This window comes from Aquarana catesbeiana, linkage group LG08 (genome assembly GCF_042186555.1).
Source record: "Aquarana catesbeiana isolate 2022-GZ linkage group LG08, ASM4218655v1, whole genome shotgun sequence".
Taxonomy (NCBI): domain Eukaryota; kingdom Metazoa; phylum Chordata; class Amphibia; order Anura; family Ranidae; genus Aquarana; species Aquarana catesbeiana.
Window position 1 is genome coordinate 25,797,873 of NC_133331.1, and position 24,544 is coordinate 25,822,416.

The window sequence follows — 24,544 nt, forward strand, 5'->3', positions numbered from 1 at the left end:
GCCTAAGGCCCAATTTATCAGCCCCTCTTTAACAGGGGCGTGTAATTACAATTTTTGATGCAATTCTTTGCAGCAGGGCTAGTTCCTGTGCTCCAACTAGAGTATCTGTGAGGGGTTGCAGTGTTGTGGCACCAGCACCAGTGCCTAAGGCCCAATTTTTCAGCCCCTGTTCAACAGGGACATGTAATTAGAATTCTTGATCTAATATTTCACAGCAGGGCACGTTTCTGTGACCACCAAGAGTAATTGTGAGGACTTACAGTGTTGTGGCACCAGCACCACCACCACCACCACCAAAGGCACAATTTTTCTGGCGCTGTTCAACAGGGGCATGTAATTACAATTCTTGATATAATATTTGACAGCAGGGCCCGTGCCAGCGCCCACCAAGAGTAACTGTGAGGACTTACAGTGTTGTGGCACCAGCACCACCACCACCATCACCAAAGGCCCAATTTTTCTGGCCCTGTTCAACAGGAGCATGTAATTACAATTCTTGATCTAATATTTCACAGCAGGGCCCTGTGAGGGCTTACAGTGTTGTGGCCACAACAACACCTAAGGCCACAATTTCTGCTGAGTTTATAGGGCAGGCCCCTACTTTCAAACATCCAACTTACTAACGACTCCTACTTGCAAACGGAAGGAGAACACAGGAAGTGAAATTAAATCTACCCCTAGGAAGGGAAATTCTCTCCTGTAAGAGTTAATATGGGAAAAACTTTTCTCCTTTCCACTGATGTTTTATCACCAATCCTTGTATCACTAAAAACCCCAAATTTTAAAAAAACATTTCTCATTGGGACAAAAAGTGAGGTGAAATCTTCTGAAGTGGAGCACCGACAGCAAAACAAATGTCACAGGGGTGATAACCCTTCCCTATGTTTTCCAAAAAGCTTAAAATAGATTTTTTGGCTGGAGCTAAACACGTTAAGAATGTACCAGTTCAAAATTACAAACAGATGCTACTTAACAACAAACCTACAGTCCCTGTCTTGTTTGCACCGCCTGTATACTGCTGTTCAGAGTATATAGGGCCTGGGGGCCCCACACCTTTCCTTTTTTAATTTGGGTGCGGGGTTCCCCTTAAGATCCATACAAGACCCAAAGGGCCTGGTAATGGACTGCGGGGTACCTATGCCGTTTGTCTCACTGATTTTCATGCATATTGCCATGACCCGACATTACATTAAAGCTGCATGCAGTTTTAAATGACTTTTATTCCTTTAAAAATTTCATTTTGTGCAGGGACTGTTCTAAGCACGGGAAACACGCGCCAATTTACAGGCATACTATAGACACCCCCCAGGTACGATATTTAAAGGAATATTTCACTTTTTTTTTACTTTAAGCATCATTAAAATCACTGCTCCCAAAAAAATGTCAGTTTTTAAAACTTTTTTTTGCATTGATACATGTCCCCTGGGGCAGGACCCGTGTTACCAATCCCTTTTTAGGACAATACCATGCAAATTAGCCTTTAAAATGAGCACTTTTGATTTAGAACGTTCGAGTCCCATAGACATCAATGGGGTTCTAACGTTCTTGCGAATTTTCGGTTCGTTCGCAGGTTCTGGTGAGAACCGAACCGGGGGGGTGTTCGGCTCATCCCTATTCAGCACATTACACAGCTTCTTTTTGTATAACCTTTATTTGAAGTGCACAAAAATGACAATTCATTTATGTCACCCACAACAAAAAAGACAGGTGCTGCTCAAAGCTCCACCAGGTCCTCTTGCATGACAAACCGCTAGCAGTGCCAAGAAGGACAGAGCTCGTCCCAGTTCAAAACATTTAGTAGGGAAAGAAAGTCCTAATAGTCGCACATCACAGCAAAATCCCGTAAGAAGGTTATAACAGCCTCAGCCCGGACTCCAACCAGCCATGCTGCCCAATGCAGTTCACTTCATGCCCAGACCGTAAAGTGTTACTAAACCCACAACAGTAAAATCAGTCTGTATATGCAGTAAAGCATGCTTGTTATACTCACTGTGGAACTTAAGGGGTTAATTTTTTGCATTGTGTATAAAGGCTGTTTGATCCTGTCTTCTCTGATCCTCCTCTTCTTCCTCTGTCTCAAAATAAATAACCTGATATTTACAAAGCTAGGGGACAAGCTGCACATGCTCAGTTTGGTGTGTATTGCTAGATAGTTTTTTTTTTCTCTTGGGTGTGTGCATGTGATCAGCACAGGGCCAATCAGCACTGTCCAGACAGAGGGTCAGGGGAGAATAAAAACCCCTCCTACAAGGTTTACTATAAACTGATAGAAGTCACAAGGCTGCTATATGCTGCTGATGAGAAAAGGTATTTATCAGTTTATATTTACTAAAATAATTGTATTCCAATGTTCTGTGTACTGTGGGAGACCAGATATAGTTAATGCAGGGTCCTGGGTTTAGTAACACTTTAGTCAAATACATTTTTTTTAAAGTGACCTCTTTTTTTTTTTTAAATAAAAAAGCTGGAAGGGGACGGCCACATGCCTGTGCTGTTCGGGCCCAAATACTTAAAGTGGAAGTAAACCCTCCTATTGTTTTCAGCCAATGAAGCTGCCATCTTGACCTCTATTTAATCTTCAACTGCCATGATGCTGCACATGTGATCAGTTATGACACCAGCCATTGGATTGTTTGACAGTTTGGTTGAGAGCACAACCAATGTGACAGTTACATTCCCGGCACATGCGGGAAATGTAAGACCCCAAATGTAAGACCCCAAATGTAAGACTGTTTTTTGAAGCTGTTAAATAGATGGGTTTACTTCCCCTTTAAGCCCTCTCAGTCCATTCTAACAGAACAAGCTTTTTATAAAAAATGCCTAGGGAGCTATCCAAAATTTAATTGTTTTAAGACAATGTTCATACCTCAGAATGCTGTACACAAAGTATATGTCCTTATAGTAAAATCTAATTTTTGTATTTTTTTTCTTATAAACTACAGGGATTACATTTAAAAATACTAACCAGTGCAGCAATTAAGAAACCCAAGGATTGTTCTTCTGAAATTGTATTTTCACGTAGATCATATCATCCAGGATCCGGACGAGCAATGGTAGTCGGTAAGTTTGTAGAACAAAGCAATATATATTAGTCGAGATATGTAGCTGCTGCCATAGCTGTGCATGCTGATTCCATGAGGCCTGCAGGTAGGGGAGAGCAGTGTAAGGCCTCCCACAGCCCTCATTTAAAGCCCATTTGTAGGCTGGGCCTAGGACTGGGGTACACCATCTGGGAGAAATCATACACATAGTGTAGAAAATTGTAGAAGTAAATGCAATTAGTTGTTTCAGGCACTGGTGTCCAAGTAACACACTTTGGGCATACCTCCCAACTTTTTGAGATGGGAACAAGGGACACCTATTAGCAAAAGTATGTAGGCATAGGACACACCTCCTGCCACACCCCCTTAAAGGAGAAATATACAAAAAAATGATTAGTTTGTAGTGCACCCCCTTAGGAGCTGCAAGTAGAATGGGATCCCTCACCCTGCACAGCCAGGCCCACCAAATTTCCACAGGCACTTTTTTGTTTTATTAAGGGTAATAAACTAGGGTTGGGAGGTCATGGGATGCCCAATTGACTTCAAACACCTTTCAGGGACAACTATTCCTATATACAGTCCTATATACAGAACCTCTTCTTCCTCCAGCACACTCTTGCTTGCAGAATCCATCTATGTCAACCTGTAGTAATTTTGTAGCAAACACCCATAACAGGCAGGGACTCGCAACCCCTATACTTGAGAGCAGATAGGGTGACACAGCTTACATTTTTACAGCACTCCCTCTCTGTGGTCACTGATCCCAGCACCACCTTTTCAGGCACTGCCAACCCACCTGGCTGCAGCTGCCCCTTTCACTAGCCCTCCAGGCTAACTTCTCCCCACAGTCCTCCAGACTGACACTCATGAGCCCACTCGGCTGACTCTTAGGAGATCTCCCGGATGTGCTGACCTGCTCCCGCTGTCCTCTACTTGCTCCCATGCCTGCAGAAATGGTGTCCTCTATGTGTTGTGAGGGATCCTTCCAGCACTCGAGCCCCAGCCAAAAGTCCACTCCCCCTAGGGGGCACCCTCAAGGGCCACCAACAGCCCATTCAGCACTCCATCTCCATCTTTCATTCAACTGCCTTCCACCCGACTGGCTTGACTTATACCTATTTATGAGGTGAGCTGCCCCTTTCCAACCCCTTTTCACTGGGGATTGGCCAGGGTCCTCATAAATATGCATGGCAGCCTCTCAGTTCTGGAAGTTTCTACCAACTGCCAGACCTGGGGAAAGTGCTAGAGAAAGCTGCCAGTTGAGTAATCCAGCCTCCCTGACCCAGATTCACAACCCCAGGCCTGGCTCTCAGCAAAGCCAATTTACCTAAGCTAAGCTATTCAAACTAGCACACTAGCTTGTTAAGTGTTTCTCAACACCAGTCCTCAAGACGCCCCCCCAAAAGATCATGTTTTCAGGATTCCCCCCAGATAAAACAGCTGTGGTAATTACTAAGGCAGTGAAACTGATCAAATCACCTGTGTAAAATAATTGAAAGCCAGAAAAACATGACCTGTTGGGGCGCCTTGAGGACTGGAGTTGAGAAACACTGAGCTAGATGGTTCTACAAGTTAAAACCACAGGTGCTTTTTTTTTTAAATATTTTTATTGAAAATATTTTTTTACGATACAAATCTGAAATGCTGAACATAAATGTCAATATTCATTACCAATAAATTGCATAACCGTACTTGTGATAACATTGGTATACCCGAAACAAGGTATGTGGTTACAGGTTTAGAACTATATAACTTCATCAGTAACATCATAACAGCATGAACCAAGGGAGGGTATATACTACCATTAATCTTGAGTAGGTGAAGGGAGGAAAGGTAGGATATGGTAGTATGGGGATAGGAGGAAGGGGAGGGGGAAGGTAGGAAAGGGGGAAAGGGAGGGTGGGGGGATGGAGGAGGAAAAGAGGGGAGAGGGATAGGGGAAAGAAGGAGAGCAAAGGAGAGCAAGGACAGAGCACCAGGTATTGTTGTTCTATAATACAGGACTATTGATTTAAGGTCGATTGGTATTTTCTTTCACACACAAGTGCTTTTTTTACCACTACTATTCCTTTATACTGACTTTTGAAATTTACAAATGCAGCAATTTAGAAATTGGATGAAAGGTTTAACACTGGGAAACACTCTTTGAAAGATAAATAGTGCATTTGTATATACAATTATTAAGATCAGGCAAAAATGAGGGACAAAGGAGGAGGAAAGAGGGACAGAGGGGCATTGTTCCAAATCAGGGACAGTCCCTCAATTAGTAATGGGAATGTGCTGCAGGTATAGTATACTCAGTAAAGCACAGTATTGCAACAGCAGATTACTGACAGTGGCACAGTATAGCAACAGCAGAGTACCCAGTAATCCAGTAATGACTCAGTGTAGCAGCGGTATTTCGTGGAGTAATGGCACAGTATTGCAATTATCCAAGAAGAACCATTATGGAGGAGAAACTCCACTTATTGTTGCCACCATCCCAAATATATTATATATAAAGAGTAAGTACCCCCCGATACAAAGGGATTTTAAGGGCGAACTTTTTGAGGACACAATATTTTACAAAAATAGAAATATTAATTTCATAAAAGCAGTGTAATGGTCAGAGATAACAACCATGCACAAAGTGATACATAAAATCCATATATAGTATATAAGAAAAGAGCACTTCTCCTATAGCCCAACGCATTTCAGGAGATTCAAGATAAATCCCTTCTTCAGGGAATGAAGGAGACAATAGTTGGAGACTATTCAAAGCACTATGTCCCCTAGCTGTCTTCTGCTCCGTTCTTCTGTTATCAGCCTGATAACTCCTGATAACTTCTCTGTCAACTGAGTTAAAAGCAGCTGGTGTTTTGTGTTGGGGAGGATGCTATAAATACATTAGCAGAGTGCTGAACCATTCAACCAACAGCTCTGAAAGTCTCTAACTATGAGGAGAGGGGGTGTGTGCCTTTCCTCCAATCAGCTGTCTTGGCGGTATGCCCAGGCTTCACTGCAGTGTTGACAAGGAAGAGAAAATCTCCTAACACGATCTGAACTTTCTAAAGACTCTAGAAAGATGAAGACAGAAGATATACAGTACATGTAAAACTTATGTAGGGAGATTAGTTTCATCCCTGTGTATCACCTGAGGCTGTTATATGTGCAATTTGTTTGGTTCTAAATTTGTTTTTGACAAATTTGTTATTTGACTTAAATATACCTGAAACAATGAAAACCCGTTTAACAAATTTTTCCAAATATTCGTAAATTCAAATATTCGAAAATTCATAAATTTGAAAATCCGAAAACCCAAAAATTTGAAAATCTGAATTAATAACTAACTAATAATAACTTAACTATTACTAACTATTAAATTATAGGTATTGGAATTTCCTTTCAAATTTGGCTGTTAGTGAACATAACGAATACAGATTTATCCAAAGTTACAAATAATCCAAAATAACCAATGCCGTATCTAAACAAATGGAATGTAACAAATTAATAATAATAATAAATAACAATAATAATAAAAACTTTATTATTATTATTTATTATAAATGTGTTCTGTTCCATTAGTTTAGATGCGGGATTCGTTCTTTCCGATAATTTGTAACTTTGGATAAATTTGTATTCGTTACGTTCACTAACAGCCAAAGTTGAAAGAAAATTCTAATACCTAAAATGTAATAGTTAGTTATTATTAGTTAGTTAGTTATTCTTTCAAATTTTTGGATTTTCTTTCTTATTTTCAAATTTGCGAATTTTCGAATTTACAAATTTCGACCATAACGAATGACCCGAAAAACGAAAACAAAAAACAAAAGAAACAAAAAACGTACAAATTTTTTGCCAGTGCATGTCTAGTTTACATCTGCTTTAATTGAAATAATAATGTCTGAAGGAAATCTAAGACCAGAAGGCAGTGTTAAATTAATACAAAATGTTTTCCAGGGGTCCCTAAGACCCCGTTCACACTGAGATGTTTTTCAGGTGCTTTTGGGCTAAAAATAGCACTTGTACAGCGCCTGAAAAACGGCTCCCCTGCAGTCTCAGTGTGAAAGCCGGAGGGCTTTCACACTGATGCGATGCGCTGGTAGGACGTTAAAAAAAAACTCCTGCAAGCAGCATCTTTGGAGCGGTAAAGGAGCGGTGCATACACTACTCCTCCACCGCTCCTGCCCATTGAAATGAATGGGCACTGCTGCTGAACCACCGGCGCTTTGCAGGTCGTTTTTTACCCTTTTCCGGCGGATAGTAGGGTTAAATGTGCCCTGCTAGCGGCCAAAAACCCCCGCAAAAACGATGGTAAAGCGCCGCTATTCTTTACCGCAGACAGTGCAGATGCCACAGTGTGAAAGGGGCCTAAAAGAATAAGACCCTTTTCACACTGAGGCGCTTGTAACCTGCCAGTAAAACACAGGTGAAAAAGTACGGCTTCAAAACTCTGTATATACACAATTGTAATACTGATGGATTTACATTCCCAACAATAGATGTTACAGTTGTTGTCATATTTTATTATGTTAATTCAATAAATTATATTTGTACCAAGTATACCTCTTTTATGATTGCTACATGTGCCTGAAAAGTCCACCACTAGGGGACCCCCTTTGCCAGTAAAACACTGAGCACTTTTGAAGAGCTTTTCAGGCGCTTTTGAAGAGCTTTGTATTCATTTCAATGGAGAGGGGCGGTTTTTTTACCACCCTGCCAGCGCACTGCCCCAGTATGAAAGCATTCATTGATTTTAATGGAAATAGGTTTTCGTGAGCTTTTCAGGTGTTTTTTTTAGTGTGAAAGCGCCTGTAAAGCGCCTCAGTGTGAAAGGGGTCTAAAGGGAAATAAAAGGTTACTATGTGCAACCAAACAGTGTTAATTTTAGTCTTAGGACTAAAATGGCATTTTAGTTTTGATCCCATTTTAGTCTTCTGCAATTGTTTTAGTTTTAGTCATATGTATTCGACTAAAATCTGCAGTACATCTCAGTAATTGCAATTTAGTTTTAGTCATAGTCTTCTGACTAAAATGGCATTTTAGTTTTAGTCTCATTTTAGTATTTTGACTAAAATGGCATTTTAGTCTCATTTTAGTCTTTTAACTAAAATGGCTTTTAGTTTTAGTCGTATTTTAGTTATCTCAATTGTTTTGGTTTTAGTCATATTTTAGTCGACTAAAATAGTATTCATTTAGTCATCTAAAATGTTTTAGTCATTTTAGTCCACTAATATGTTTTAGTCGACTAAATTAACACTGTAACCAAATCAGTTCAGAGGATATGTAGTGTAGTCACACCTCCAATATGTAGTTCCCCAATAATATAGATATAGCTGCATACAATATACTCACCATTCTGTTTTTTATTTTTTTTTTCAGATTCAGAACCTGAACTAGGTATTAAAGGAGGACCCAGTGTGGGGACAGTAAAAGAGAAAGAAAAGGAGAAGGTTCGGATATATTTTCCTGAGACCTGGCTATGGGAACTTATAGCAGTAGGGTGAGTCCCAGCTTGTACATTCAGTATAAAAAGAGGAGATCATTTACAGTAAAGTGGAAATGCAGCCAACACATGTTTTGTCCAATGAAAAAGAAGGGTTAGATCGTCTGTCAGGTGCTTTCTGTGTCCTTATTTGGAGGATTCACTCTCATTTTCTGTAATGGTGAAATGTTACAGTTTTCATGAGATTTTGTCTCAATCTCAGATCACATCCATATTTTGGGGCACCGTTGCCTGTTTGGAGACCAGGAAATTATAGAAGATAGGTAAAACATTCCCACAAGCCATTACATTTACCATGGGTGTTATAATGACTAGATGGGTGGCAAGCTTAAACTTGCATGAGATAATCGTCCCGAGCAGATCTTGTGTGCATAGGTGTGCGAAGCCTATTGCATTATGGTGTGCACCCCAAAGCTCAAACACACATGCACATGTGTGTATATATATCTATATACACATTATATATATATATATATATATATATATATATATATATATATATATATATATATATATATATATATATATATATATATATATTAGATAGATAGATAGATAGATAGATAGATAGATAGATAGATAGATAGATAGATAGATAGATAGATAGATAGATAGATAGATAGATAGATAGATAGATAGATAGATAGATAATAGATAATCACACACAAATGTAAACAAACATTTTAAAATGTATTAAACATGGATGACGTCAGTAGGGCAGAGATTGGCGTCAGTCAGTAGAGCAGTGGATGGTGTCAGTAGTCAGTAGTTTTTTTTTTATTATTATTATTTTATTATTTATAATTGTTTTACAAGTTTTATTTATTTTTTAAAATTTTTTTACAATATCACTTTTCTTTATTTTTTTAGAATTATTTTAGGAGCCACATTGGGGGAGCTTTGGTGAAATATCAGGGGTCTGAAAAGAAGTCTCACTTTTGGCTTGGGCAGCATGGGGATTAGGCTGTGCCCAGGCACACCCGGCACACCCTGTGCGCACGCCTATGCTTGTATGTGTATAAAGAATTTTGGAGATTGGAAAGACATAAAATTCACCAGAAGAACAAATATTTTTGTACTTAAAAAGGGCCCAAAATACATCCCTGGGAATTACAGACCAGTTAGCCTAACATCAATAGTATGTAAACTCTTGATGATAAGGGACTATATACAAGATTTTAGTAATAAGAACGATATCATTAGCAGTAATCAGCATGGGTTTATGAAGAATTGTTCTTGCCAAACCAATCTATTAACCTTCTGTGAGGAGGTGAGTTGCCATCTAGATAAAGGAAGGCCCGTAGACGTGGTGTATCTGGATTTTGCAAAAGCATTTGACACTGTTCCCCATAAACGTTTACTGTACAAAATAAGGTCCGTTGGCATGGACCATAGGGTGAGTACATGGATTGAAAACTGGCTACAAAGGCGAGTTCAGAGGGTGGTGATAAATGGGGAGTACTCAGAATGGTCAGGGGTGGGTAGTGGGGTTCCCCAGGGTTCTGTGCTGGGACCAATCCTATTTAATTTGTTTATAAACAACCTGGAGGATGGGATAAACAGTTCAATCTCTGTATTTGCAGACGATACTAAGCTAAGCAGGGCAATAACTTCTCAGCAGGATGTGGAAACCTTGCAAAAAGACCTGAACAAATTAATGGGGTGGGCGACTACATGGCAAATGAGGTTCAATGTAGAAAAATGTAAAATAATGCATTTGGGTGGCAAAAATATGAATGCAATCTATACACTGGGGGGAGAACCTCTGGGGGAATCTAGGATGGAAAAGGACCTGGGGGTCCTAGTAGATGATAGGCTCAGCAATGGCATGCAATGCCAAGCTGCTGCTAATAAAGCAAACAGAATATTGGCATGCATTAAAAGGGGGATTAATGCAAGAGATAAAACGATAATTCTCCCGCTCTACAAGACTCTGGTCCGGCCACACCTGGAGTATGCTGTCCAGTTCTGGGCACCAGTCCTCAGGAAGGATGTACTGGAAATGGAGTGAGTACAAAGAAGGACAACAAAGCTAATAAAGGGTCTGGAGGATCTTAGTTATGAGGAAAGGTTGCAAGCACTGAACTTATTCTCTCTGGAGAAGAGACGCTTGAGAGGGGATATGATTTCAGTTTACAAATACTGTACTGGTGACCCCACAATAGGGATAAAACTTTTTCGCAGAAGAGAGTTTAATAAGACTCGTGGCCACTCATTACAATTAGAAGAAAAGAGGTTTAACCTTAAACTACGTAGAGGGTTCTTTACTGTAAGAGCGGCAAGGATGTGGAATTCCCTTCCACAGGCGGTGGTCTCAGCTGGGAGCATTGATAGCTTCAAGAAACTATTAGATAATCACCTGAATGACTGCAACATACAGGGATATACAATGTAATACTTACACATAATCACACACATAGGTTGGACTTGATGGACTTGTGTCTTTTTTCAACCTCACCTACTATGTAACTATGTAACTATATGTACTGCACAGTTAAAAAAATATTTACAGCTAAACTTCAAATATGATCTTTATTACATAGTAACAGTATAATGGTCCAGCTGGGAACCAATGTAAGTAGGTATATTGCACACCTGATGGAACACTGGGGAAGATGACCATCACTGTAGTAGTTGGTGTTTCTTCAGTGATCGCCGCTCTCTTTCTGGTCCAGTGCCGAGCAGCTGCCCCACCGCACACTGATCACAGGAGGTTGCTTGCTTGGCACTGCCACTGTTCTGTCAAATTAGTAGACATGTGCGGTTCGTTTTGTTCTGAATTTTACAATTTTAAATTACAATAAACAAATCCAAAATAACGGGAAAAAAAATTGAACAAAATTCAAATTCGAATCATTTTCGAATTTCCAAAGAGAATAAAAAGAATAAATTGGAATTTGAATACATAAGAAAATAGCATAATAGAAAAGAATAGAATATAATAGGCTATAATAGAATAGAAAAAATAAACAAAAATAACAATAGAATAGAAAGACTATAACCATTTCCCAAAATTCAAATAGAATCAATTTGCATTTGAGTAAAATAGAAAAGAATAGATTAGAATAGAATACAAAATGGATATTTTCTTTCTATTTTATTCTGTTTTTTCTATTCTATCCTGTTTTTTTCTATACTATTCTGTTATTTTTCTATTCTAATCTATTCTTTTCTATTCTATTCAAATTCAAATTGATTCTATTGTTATATTTGAATTTCAAATATGATAAATTTGAATAGAAAATAAAATAATAGAAGCGAAAATAATAGAATATAATAAACAAATAGAAAAAGAATACGATAAAAAAACAATAGAATAGAAAGCAGATAACCATTTCCCAAAATTCAAATAGAATCAAATTGAATTTGAATAGAATTGAAAAGCATAGATTAGAATAGGAAGCTAGTTATATTCATTCTATTCTATTCTGTTGTTTTTTTCTATACTATTGTGTTGTTTTCTATTCTATTCTAACTTGAATTGGAAAATGGTTATATTATTTCTATTCTATTCTATTGTTTTTTTTTATTCTATTCTTTTCTATTCTATTTGAATTTCAGAAGATGGTTATAATCTAATTATATTCTTTTTTTTATTCTCTTCTATTCCATTATATTCTCTTTTTTTATTTTCTATCTTATTTTGTTCGGTTTTACTATATTATATATTCTATTCTATTCTTTTCTGTTATATTCTTTTCTATTCTATTCATTTTTTTCTGTTCTATTCCTTTATTTTCTATTCTATTTTATTCTCTTTGGAAACTGAAAAACAATTTGAATTTGAAAACAACTATTCAAACTCGAAAACGATCCGAATTCAAAAACTATTCGAAATTAATTTGAAATTCGAAAATTTGAATCGATTTGAATACGAATAAACAAAATGAATTCCGAAAACAAATGAAACGGATTTACTAAACAAATTATGTAAATGACGAATTAAAACGAAACAAAACACATTTTTTCCGTTCTGCACATGTCTACAAATTAGCCAGCTCGTCAAAAACTCCAACCATGTCACTTCCGATTTACTTAAACCAGAAGTGATTGGAGATTTTGACGAATTGCTGTTTAGACGCTACACCGGCAACCAAATATAGTCCGGTACAGGAAGATTTAGCTGTTTTGACAGCACAGCGGGCTAACGAGGACAAATTTCTCGCCGCCTCAAAATAGCCAACTCATCAGAAACTCCAACTACTTAACTTCCTTTTCCTTAACCACTTGACAACTGGGCACTTAAACCCCCTTCCTAACCAGACCAATTTTCAGCTTTCGGTGCTCTCACACTTTGAATGACAATTACTCAGTCATGCAACACTGTACCTATATGAAATTTATGTCCTTTTTTTCACACAAACAGAGCTTTCTTTTGGTGGTATTTAATCACCGCTGGGTTTTTTATTTTTTGCGCTATAAATCAAAAAAGACTGAAAATTAGATTAAAAAAAAATTATTCGTTTCCTTTAAAATTTATTGCAGAGTATCGGCTAGTATTGGCAGAGTATTGGCTAGTATTGGCAGAGTATTGGTGAGTATTGGCAGAGTATTGGAAGAGTATTGGCGAGTATTGGCAGAGTTTTGCAGTGTTGCAGAGTATTGCACAATGTTGCAGAGTATAGCACAGTGATGCAGAGTATTGGCTAGTATTGGCGAGTATTGGTGAGTATTGGCAGAGTATTGGCGAGTATTGACAGAGTATTGGCAAGTATTGGTGAGTATTGGTAGAGTATTGGAGAGTATTGGCAGAGTTTTGCAGTGTTGCAGAGTATTGCACAGTGTTGTAGAGTATAGCACAGTGATGCAAAGTATAGCACAGTGATGCAGAGTATAGCACAGTGATGCAGAGTATAGCACAGTGATGCAGAGTATTGCAGAGTATTGCAGTGTTACAGAGTATTGCAGTGTTTCAGAGTATTGCAGTATTGCAGAGTATTGCAGATTATTGCCATTATGTATATTGAGCAGCGTTGTGGGCACTAAACATCCAGCCCACAGCGCTGCCATCTCTCCCCCTCTCCCCCTCTCCCTCTGCACTGTACCGATCGATACAGAGAGGGGAGGGAGGAACCAGCGTCATGACGTGACGCCGGTTTGTTTACATGTGATCGCTCCGTCATTTGATGGAACGATCACGTGGTAAACGGCCGCGATCACGTGGTAGCGGCTACTGTGATCCGTGATGCGCCGGGTCCATGGACGTCTACCCAGAACCAGCCGACCACGCTGTTGCCGTCTTTCGCCAATGGCCCGGTCGGCAAGTGGTTAAACCATCAGTAATTTGAGACTTTGATGAACTGCTGTTTGCATAGACCAACACAACACAAAGTGGCACATAATTGTGAAGTGGAAGGAAAATAATAAATGATTTTCAATTTTTTTTACAAATAAAATATGTGAAAAGTGTGGGGTACATTTGTATTCAGCCCCCCTGAGTCAATACTTTGTAGAACCACCTTTCACTGCAATTACAGCTGCAAGTCTTTTTGGGGATGTCTCTACCAGCTTTGCACATCTAGAGAGTGACATTTTTGCCCATTCTTCTTTGCAAAATAACTCAAGTTCTGTCAGATTGGATGGAGAACGTCTGTGAACAGCAATTTTCAAGTCTTGCCACAGATTCTCAATGTGATTTAGGTCTGGACTTTGACTGGGCCATTCTAACACATGAATATGCTTTGATCTAAATCATTCCATTGTAGCTCTGGCTGTATGTTTAGGGTCGTTGTCCTGCTGAAAGGTGAATCTCCACCCCAGTCTCAAGTCTTTTGCAGACTCTAATGCTACATACACACGGTCGCAATTTCCGACAACAAATGTTCGATGCGAGCTTGTTTTCAGAAATTCCGACCGTGTGTAGGCTCCATCGGACATTTTCCGTCGGAATTTCCGACAAACAAAATTTGAGATCTGAATCTCAAAATTTCCCACAACAAAATCCGTTGTCGGAAATTCTGATCGTGTGTACACAATTCTGACGCACAAAATTCAACGCATGCTCAGAATCAAGCAGAAGAGCCACACTGGCTATTGAGCTTCATTTTTCTCAGCTCGTTGTACGTCACCACATTCTTGACGTTCAGAATTTCCAACAACATTTGTGTGACCGTGTGTATGCAAGACAAGTTTGAGCCAACATCCGTCGGAAAAAAAACATGGATTTTGTTGTCGGAATGTGCGATCAGGTGTATGCGGCATAACAGGTTTTCTTCTAAGATTGCACTGTATTAGGCTCCATCCATCTTCCCATCAACTCTGATCAGCTTCCCTGTCCATGCTGAAGAAAAGCATCCCCACAACATCATGCTGCCACCACTATGTTTCACAGTAGGGATGGTGTGTTCAGGGTGATGTGCAGTGTTAGTTTTTCGCCACACATAGCATTTTGCTTTTAGGCCAAAGAGTTTGGTCTCATCTGACCAGAGCACCTTGTTTCACGTGTTTGCTGTGTCACCCACATGACTTCTCACGAACTGCAAATGGGACTTCTTATGGCTTTCTTTCAACAATGACTTTCTTCTTGCCACTCTTCCATAAAGGTCAGATTTGTGGAGTGCATGACTAATAGTTGTCCTGTGAACAGGTTATCCCACCTGAGCTGTGGATCTTTGCAGCTCCTCCAGAGTTACCATGGGCCTTTTGGCTGCTTCTCTGCATAATGCTTTCCTTGCCTGGCCTGTCAGTTTAGGTGGACGGCCATGTCTTGTTAGGTTGGCAGTTGTGCCGTACTCTTTCCATTTTTGGATGATGGATTGAACAGAGCTCTGTGAGATGTTCAAAGTTTATGATATTTTTTTAACTTAACCCTGCTTTAAACTTCTCCACGACTTTATTCCTGACATGTCTGGTGTGTTCCTTGGCCTTCATGATGCTGTTTGTTAACTAAGTTTTTCTAGAAACAAACAAGAGGGACTTTTGGACTTTCTAGGCAAATATGCGAGAAACAAACAAGAGGGACTTTTGGACTTTCTAGGCACAACTACAACAAACTGATTATATAAAAAATAACATTTTATTTACTTAGAAAAATACATAGCAAGAAAAAGACATTGCCTAAAAAACCACAACATGTGTATATATTAAAGTGCTCGCTATACAACACCATTTATAGTATATAGTTATTCGGACGTCTGGATACACATTGTGTATCCAGACGTCCGAATAACTATATACTATAGACGGTGTTGTATAGCGAGCACTTTAATATATACACATGTTGTGGTTTTTTAGGCAATGTCTTTTTCTTGCTATGTATTTTTCTAAGTAAATAAAAAGTTATTTTTTATATAATCAGTTTGTTGTAGTTGTGCCTAGAAAGTCCAAAAGTACCTCTTGTTTGTTTCTCGTATATTTGATAGGACGCGGCACAGGTTTACTTGCTGTGTGTATCCACGGTGCCACTCCGTGTTGTGATACACTTCCATTTTTGCATCAACTAAGTTTCTCTAACAAACCTTGAAGGGCTTCACAGATCAGCTGTATTTATCTTGAGATTAAATTACACACAGGTGGACTCTATTTACTAATTAGGTGACTTCTGAAGGCAATTGGTTCCACTAGATTTTAGTTAGGGTTATCAGAGTAAAGGGGGCTGAATACAAATGCACACCACACTTTTCACACATTTATTTGTAAAACATTTTAAAAACCATTTATCATTTTCCTTCCACTTCACAATTATGTGCCAATTTGTGTTGGTTTATAACATAAAATCCCAATAAAATACATTTACGTTTTTAGTTGTAACATGACAAAATGAGGAAAATGTCAAGAGGTATGAATACTTTTTCAAGGCACTGTATACAATTTGTTATACTTGCTTATGATAAATTAAAGACCGAAAATGTGGATTTTGGTTGCTATGTGTAGTAGCTCCACATTTCTTCATGTTTACAGTTGCTATGCATGAATTCTGTTTGGGAGGTTATGGAGATAAGAAATAGGGTAAGAAAACAGGAGAAAAAGGTGTCTTTGCTTCATTCTCCCCATGAATGAAGGATAAAAACTGATCGGCTACTGTAATCAACTGCTTCACTTTTTATCCAACTTGGTTTGTTTTATTTGTAACACTATTTGTTCTTGTTTGTTCTCTGTCTTTTCTAGAGACTCTGGCAGTGCTGACCTCCATCAAAAGGCTCCAGACACCATCACAGACTGGAATGCCGGGGCCGTATGTTTGGGTCAGAGTGGATTTGGCCTGTCTCCTCCTGTCTCTCTTCGGGTCTTCCAGCCGTTCTTTGTGGATCTCACCCTCCCGTACTCTGTAGTGAGAGGAGAAACTTTCATCCTTAAAGCCTCAGTGTTTAACTATCTCAAACAGTGCATTAAGGTATTGAACAAATAATCTAAATATTTCACATTGTTGCCTGAGATCCAATATGCTTTCCTTGAGCTCTTTGATTTTTTTGGTTACTTCTGTACTTTTGTACTCTTTGCTGTTTTTTTTATTTTATTTTTTCATTATTTAAAAAAACATTTGAACAAGGAATATTCTTTAGCCAATCAAGCACAAACTAACTGGATATAGACCTTACTTGATTGCAGCCCAATCCATCCAATTTATTGGGCAACCATGTAAGGTCTATGGGTGCATTCCATCACCATGGCCTAGGCAGCATGCAGATGTGCCTACCAGTGGCGGCTGGTGTATTTTTTGGGGGGGTGGGTGATCGGTCTGGTCTCCCACACCCCCTTACCCCCCTAGGTTGGTCGATCGGTCTCTGCACTTACCCCATCTAGGTCTTAAGCTTCCTCCGGGCGCCGGCTTCACCCTGCGTCTACTCCTTCCTCGGCATCACAGTGGCACAGCTTCTCCTGCGTCTCCTCCCTCCTCCTCCTCAGTGGCCAATAGGATTGCTTCTCTTCTCGGCCAATCGGGTCTCAGGACCCACTTCCTGAGCCAGGATTGGCCGGGAGGAGAATCAGGAAGACAATAGTGAATATTAATTCGCTATTGTCACACAACTGGGTGGGCTCGGGGCGCAGTGCTCTGCACCCTGAGTCCACCCTTTTTTGAAGCCAATTAGAGCTTCTAAAAAAAACCTCCCCATTGGACTCCATCCGTCCTGTGCCCTGCATGTAAATTAGGGGCCAGGTGCATGGATTAGGGGGGATGACACCCCTGCACCCCATATGGACGGGCCGCCGCTGGTGCCTACTGCTTCTAGCTTTGCAAAAGAAACATGAATTGACCCAAAATTGCTTATGCCTAGACCAGAGATGTCCAAACTACGGCCCTCCAGCTGTTGCAAAACTACATGTCCCACGAGACATTGTAAAACGCTGACATTCACAGGCATGACTAGGCATCATGGAAATTATTAAGCTAAGCAGGGCAAAAACTTCTCCGCAGGATGTGGAAATCTTGCAAAAAGATCTGAACAAATTAATGGGGTGGGCAACTACATGGCAAATGAGGTTCAATGTAGAAAAATGTAAAATAATGCATTTGGGTGAAAAAAATATGAATGCAATCTATACACTGGGGAGAGAACCCCTGGGGGAATCTAGGATGGAAAAGGACCTGGGGTCCTAGTAGATGATAGGCTCAGCAATGGCATGCAATGCCAAGCTGCAGCTAACAAAGCAAACAGAATATTGACATGCATTAAAAAGGGGATCAACTCCAGAGATAAAATGATAATTCTCCCACTCTACAAGACTCTGGTCCGGCCGCACCTAGATTATGCTGTCCACTTCTGGGCACCAGTCCTCAGAAAGGATGTACTGGAAATGGAGCGAGTACAAAGAAGGGCAACAAAGCTAATAAAGGGTCTGGAGGATATTAGTTATGAAGAAAGGTTGCTTGCACTGAAGGTATTCTCTCTGGAGAAGAGACGCTTGAGAGGGGATATGATTTCAATATATAAATACCATACTGGTGACCCCACACTAGGGATAAAACTTTTTTGCGGGAGTTTAACAAGACTCGTGGCCACTCATTAAAATTAGAAGAAAAGAGGTTTAACCTTAAACTACGTAGAGGGTTCTTTACTGTAAGAGCGGCAAGGATGTGGAATTCCCTTCCACAGGCGGTGGTCTCAGCGGGGGGCATTGATAGTTTCAAGAAACTATTAGATAATCACCTGAATGACCACAACATACAGGGATATACAATGTAATACTGACATATAATCACACACATAGGTTGGACTTGATGGTCTTTTTTCAACCTCACCTATAGGGATGAGCTTCGTGTTCGAGTCGAACCCATGTTCGACTCGAACATCGGCTGTTCGGTCGTTCGCCGAATTCTGAACGTTATGGGCTGTTCGCGCCAAATTCGTGTGGTGCACCATGGCCCATAATTCACTGCGGCATCACAGTGCATTGCTGGCTGATGATTGGCCAAGCATGCACTATGACCCGCATGTTTGGCCAATCACAGCGTCGTCGGTAGAGAGAGCTGTAATTGGCCAAAGCCAGGGTGGCTTTGGCCAATTATGGCTCAGGGGGTTTAGAACATGCCCCACACTATATAAGGCCGCCTGGAGAGAGAGAGACAGTGTCATTTCATTTGAGTTAGCTAGATTAGGCAGGACAGTCAGTGAGTTAGCTGCACTTACAGTGTATTGTGTATATATATGCATCCCAGGTGTTGCATATATATATATATATATATATATATATATATATATATATATATATATATATATACACTGTATTCAGTTTAGCTAGATCCATTCCTGTTATCTTCCTACTGACAGGCAGGCTTGTCTTGTTACAGTATTTACAGCTACCTGAAGAAAATTGCTGGCGTTCTTTTGATCCTATTAGTACCACAGTCAGGCAGTTAGACTATTTACAGTTAGTGTAGTGCGTCCTGCTCACAGTGTTCAACTAAAACTACAAGTTAGTGTAGTGAGACCTCTGCACAGTGTTCATCTAAAGCTACAAGTTAGTGTAGTGCATCCTGCTCACAGTGTTCAGCTAAAACTACAACTTGTAGTTTTAGCTGAACACTGTGAGCAGGATGCACTACACTAACTTGTAGCTTTAGATGAACACTGTGCAGAGGTCTCACTACACTAACTTGTAGTTTTAGCTGAACACTGTGAGCAGGACGCACTACACTAACTTGTAGCTTTAGATGAACACTGTGCAGAGGTCTCACTACACTAACTTGTAGTCTACAAGTTAGTATAGTGAAACCTCTGCACAGTGTTCATCTAGCTACAAGTTAGTGTAGTGCGTCCTGCTCACAGTGTTCAGCTAAAACTACAAATTAGTGTAGTGAGACCTCTGCACAGTGTTCATCTAAAGCTACAAGTTAATGTAGTGCGTCCTGCTCACAGTGTTCAGCTAAAACTACAAGTTAGTGTAGTGCGTCCTGCTCACAGTGTTCAGCTAAAACTACAAGTTAGTGTAGTGAGACCTCTGCACAGTGTTCATCTAAAGCTACAAGTTAGTGTAGTGATACCTCTGCACAGTGTTCATCTAAAGCTACAAGTTAGTGTAGTGTGTCCTGCTCACAGTGTTCAGCTAAAACTACAAGTTAGTGTAGTGAGACTTCTGCACAGTGGTCATCTAAAGCTACAAGTTAGTGTAGTGCGTCCTCCTCACAGTGTTCAGCTAAACCTACAAGTTATTTTTTTGCGAGCTCTGCATAGTGTTCAGCTAAAGCTACCTGTAGAAGGTTGGTGGTGTTTTCCTGATCCTATCACTACCGCAGGCAGCTAAATAAGCTGCAAGTTATTTCTTTGCAAGCTCTGCACAGTGTTCAGCTAAAGCTACCTGTAGAAGGTTGGTGGTGTTTTCCTGATCCTATCACTAGCGCAGGCAGCTAAATAAGCTGCAAGTTATTTTTTTGCGAGCTCTGCACAGTGTTCACCTAAAGCTACCTGTAGAAGGTTGGTGGTGTTTTCCTGATCCTATCACTACCGCAGGCAGCTAAAAAAGCTACAAGTTAGTTTTTTGGGAGCTTTGCACAGTGTTCAGCTAAAGCTACCTGTAGAAGGTTGGTGGTGTTCTCATACTACAGGCAGGCAGTTGATTTTGCTAGCTGCAGTTTCAGTATATATATATATATATATATATATATATATATATATATATATATCCCAGCTTAGTGCAGCTACAGGCCATTAGTATGTCTGGAAGGCCAAGGAGAGGCAGACAGTCACAAGCCAATAAAAAAGGGCAAGCAGGCTCTGTGTCTAGTTCTGGTCGTGGAGACGGTGCATCCTCATCAGCATGTGGCCATGGGACATGCTTGGCCTTTTTTTCGGGAGCTGGCTGTGTTGAGCCGCAACATGCAGAAGACTTGGTCGAGTGGATGACCAAGCCGTCCTCATCCTCCTCATCCTCTCTCACCCATGCTCAGGGTACTTTGTCTGGCAAAGCAGCGGCCTCGGCTCAATGTCATCAGTGACTCCTTCCCTAGCCCCACCATGTCCTCCTGAGGAGTCCCTCGAACTGTTTGACCACAGTGTTGGGTACATGCTCCAGGAGGATGCCCAGCGTTTGCAAAGGCTCTGATGATGATACTGAGCTAGATGAAGGCAGTAACGTGAGCACGGACAGAGGGGGTGCCCAAGAAGGACAGCAATCTGGCAGTCATGCTCCCCCTGCTGCAGCATACTGCCAGGTTTGCTCCAGTGATGAGGAGGGAGGGGATGATGAGGTCACTGACTCAACGTGGGTGCCTGATAGGAGAGAGGAGGAGAAGGAGGAGGAGGCGGCACATCACCAGTGAGGCAGGATGCCCTCCAGGGGCCAGCCTAAGGGCAGCACATTGACTGCATCACACCCCAAAGCTTCACATGTGCAGGGCGCTGCAGTCTCTGCGCGTTATTCAAAAAGTTCTTTGGTGTGGGCCTTTTTTGAGACGAGTGCATCAGATTGCACCGCTGCTATTTGCAACATATGTCTCAAGTGTATCTCGCGTGGCCAAAACATCTCCCACTTGGGTACCACATGCTTGACTAGACATATGTTGACCTGCCATGCAGTTTGTTGGCAAGCGTATCTAAAAGACCCACACCAAAGAACAAAGAGGACCTCTCCTTGCTCCTCATCAGCTGAGATCTCCAACCCCACTATACCTTCAGTCCTCTCTGAGACCTGCACTGAGAGGAATGAAGGTGTAGAATTAGGTGTGTCACAGCCAAGTACTTGTGGGCAATCTGCTTTCAGTACACCGACGTCAGATTGTACCAGGCAAATTTCCCTGCCCCATCTGCTGCACCGCTGAAAGAAGTTTGCTCCCAGCCATCCACATGCCCAGCGGTTGAATGCTAGCTTGACAAAATTGCTAGCACTTCAACTGCTGCCTTTTCAGTTGGTAGACTCTGCCCCTGAGTTTGTGGAATGTGCGGTTCCTCAGTGGCAGGTACCCAAACGCCACTTTTTCTCACGGAAGGCAATTCCGGCTCTCTACCGGCATGTGGAAGGAAATGTCCATGCCTCGCTGGACAGGGCGGTCAGCGGTAAGGTGCATATTACCGCTGACTCATGGTCCAGCAGGCATGGACAGGGACGTTACCTAAGTTTCACAACGCATTGGGTGACTCTGCTGGCAGCTGGGAAGGATGCAGGACAAGGTGCAGTAGTGTTGGAGGTTGTTCCGCCACCACGCCTCCAAAATGCCACTACTAATGTTTGTGACACACCTTTCTTCTCCACCCCCTCCTCTTCTTCTTCCTCCATGGCCTCTTCCTGTGCTTTGTCCTCGGAACCACCGGTGCTCCGTAGGCGTTCAAGGTTTCTACGCAAGTACGCAGGCCAAAAGATGCCATGCGGTGCTTTTGCTGGTGTGCTTGGGGGACAGGAGCCACACTGGGGCAGAAGTTCTGTCAGCTCTGCAGGGGCAGGTTCAGAGGTGGTTGACACCACACCAACTTAAGGCAGGAATGGTGATTTGCGACAATGGCACCAACCTCCTCTCTGCCCTCCGACAGGGACAAATGACCCATGTGCCCTGTTTGGCTCACGTCCTTAACTTGGTGGTGCAGCGGTTCTTGGGCAGGTACCCGGGCTTACAGGATGTCCTGAGGCAGGCCAGAAAAGTCTGTGTGCATTTCCACCGGTTATATAATGCCAGTGCTTGGCTGGCGGACCTGCAAAAGGAGTTTAACCTGCCCAAGAACCGCCTAATCTGTGACATGCCCACCAGGTGGAACTCAACGTTGGTAATGCTGCAGCGGCTGCACACGCAGCAGAGGGCCATCAATGAGTACCTGTGCGACTATGGCACCAGGACAGGGTTTTTTTTCCCCACGCCATCAGTGACACTGTCCCCCTTGTCCACCTGTTGGAGCACACGCTGCGTGGAATAATGGACAGGGCACCTGAGGCAGAACAGAGGCAGGAAGAGGAGGACTTCTTTAGCTCTCACAGCCCCCTTTATCCAGACAGTGTTCCTGCGTGCCCGTCGATCACACAGGAAGAGGAGGAGGAGGATTGTGTCAGTATGGAGGTGGAGCCTGGCACTCAGCATCAGCAGCAGTCTTTAAGGGATCAGTCCCAAGAAACACATGGACTTGTACGTGGCTGGGAGGAGGTGGCTGAGGACCATGTCGTCCTTAGTGACCCAGAGGACTCCGGACCGAATGAGTCAGCAAACCTACGCTGCATGGCCTCCCTGATGATGCAAAGCCTGCGTAAGGATCCTTGTATTCGTGGTATCAAGGAGAAGGACCAATACTGGCTGGCAACCCTCCTTGATCCACTTTACAAGGGTAAGGTTGCGGACCTTATCTTGCCATTGCAGAGGGAACAGAGGATGAAACATCTTCGGGAGGCCTTGCAGAAAGGTCTGTGCAACGCGTTCCCAGAGACTGGGAGGTTACAAACTCCTGTTTCTGGACAACGTGTTGCTGAGGCTTCGGTCAGTCAAGGAAGGAGCGGTGGAGAAGGTGGCCGTCTGACTGATGCGTTCAGACAATTTTTTGGTCCGCAGCCCCAAGGTATGATCGGTTCCAGCAACCATCGCCAGCGTCTGTTTTACATAGTGCAGGAATACCTAGGGGCAAGATCTGACTTGGACACCTTTCCCAACGAAAATCCTCTGGGTTACTGGGTCTTGAGGATGGATCACTGGCCAGAGCTTGCACAGTATGCAATTGAGCTACTGGCCTGTCCTGCATCCAGCGTTCTTTCGGAACGCACATTCAGTGCTGCTGGAGGCTTTGTAACCGATCACAGGGTGTGTCTGTCCATCGACTCGGTCGATCGACTGACCTTCATAAAAATGAATCAGTCTTGGATCACCACCAGCTACCAAGCACCTGATGCTGATGTAACCGAATATTTTTTTTTGAAATCTCGGATCCCTTCAACGACTGCCTATGCTGATGCTGAGTGACTATCCTGAGTAATTATCCTCTTCCTCCTCAATGATCACGCTGATAGCTTGTAAGAACATTTTTGGTTCTGGCCGCCACCGCCAGTGCCTAAGGCCCAATTTTTCCGCCCCTGTTTATCAGGGGCGTGTAATTACAATTTTTGATGCAATACTTTGCAGCAGGGCTCGTTCCTGCGTTCCAACTAGAGTATCTGTGAGGCGTTGCAGTGTTGTGGCACCAGCACCAGTGCCTAAGGCCTAATTTTTCAGCCCCTGTTTAACAGGGGCATGTAATTACAATTTTTGATGCAATACTTTGCAGCAGGGTTCGTTCCTGCATTCCAACTAGAGTATCTGTGAAGGGTTGAAGTGTTGTGGCACCAGTACCAGTGCCTAAGGCCTAATTTTTCAGCCCCTGTTTAACAGGGGCATGTAATTACAATTTTTGATGCAATACTTTGCAGCAGGGTTCGTTCCTGCATTCCAACTAGAGTATCTGTGAAGGGTTGCAGTGTTGTGGCACCAGTACCAGTGCCTAAGGCCTAATTTTTCAGCCCCTGTTCAACATTACAATTCTTGATCTAATATTTCACAGCAGGGCCCATTTCTGCGCCCACCAAGAGCGAGTGAGGACTTACAGTGTTGTGGCACCAGCACCACCACCACCACCACCAAAGGCCCAATTTTTCTGCCCTTGTTCAACAGAGGCATGTAATTACAATTCTTGATCTA

At 41.8% G+C, this 24,544-nt stretch overlaps 1 protein-coding gene across 1 annotated transcript in view; it reads left to right on the forward strand.

The window, feature by feature from the left end:
• Positions 1-24,544, forward strand: part of LOC141105647 (alpha-2-macroglobulin-like) — a 232,651-nt gene that overhangs the window by 118,945 nt on the left and 89,162 nt on the right. Inside the window, exons 17-19 of the mRNA XM_073595623.1 lie at positions 2,943-3,060; positions 8,403-8,523; positions 16,633-16,858. Coding sequence (XP_073451724.1) covers positions 2,943-3,060; positions 8,403-8,523; positions 16,633-16,858 — 465 coding nt within the window. The remainder of the gene's footprint in view (positions 1-2,942; positions 3,061-8,402; positions 8,524-16,632; positions 16,859-24,544) is intronic.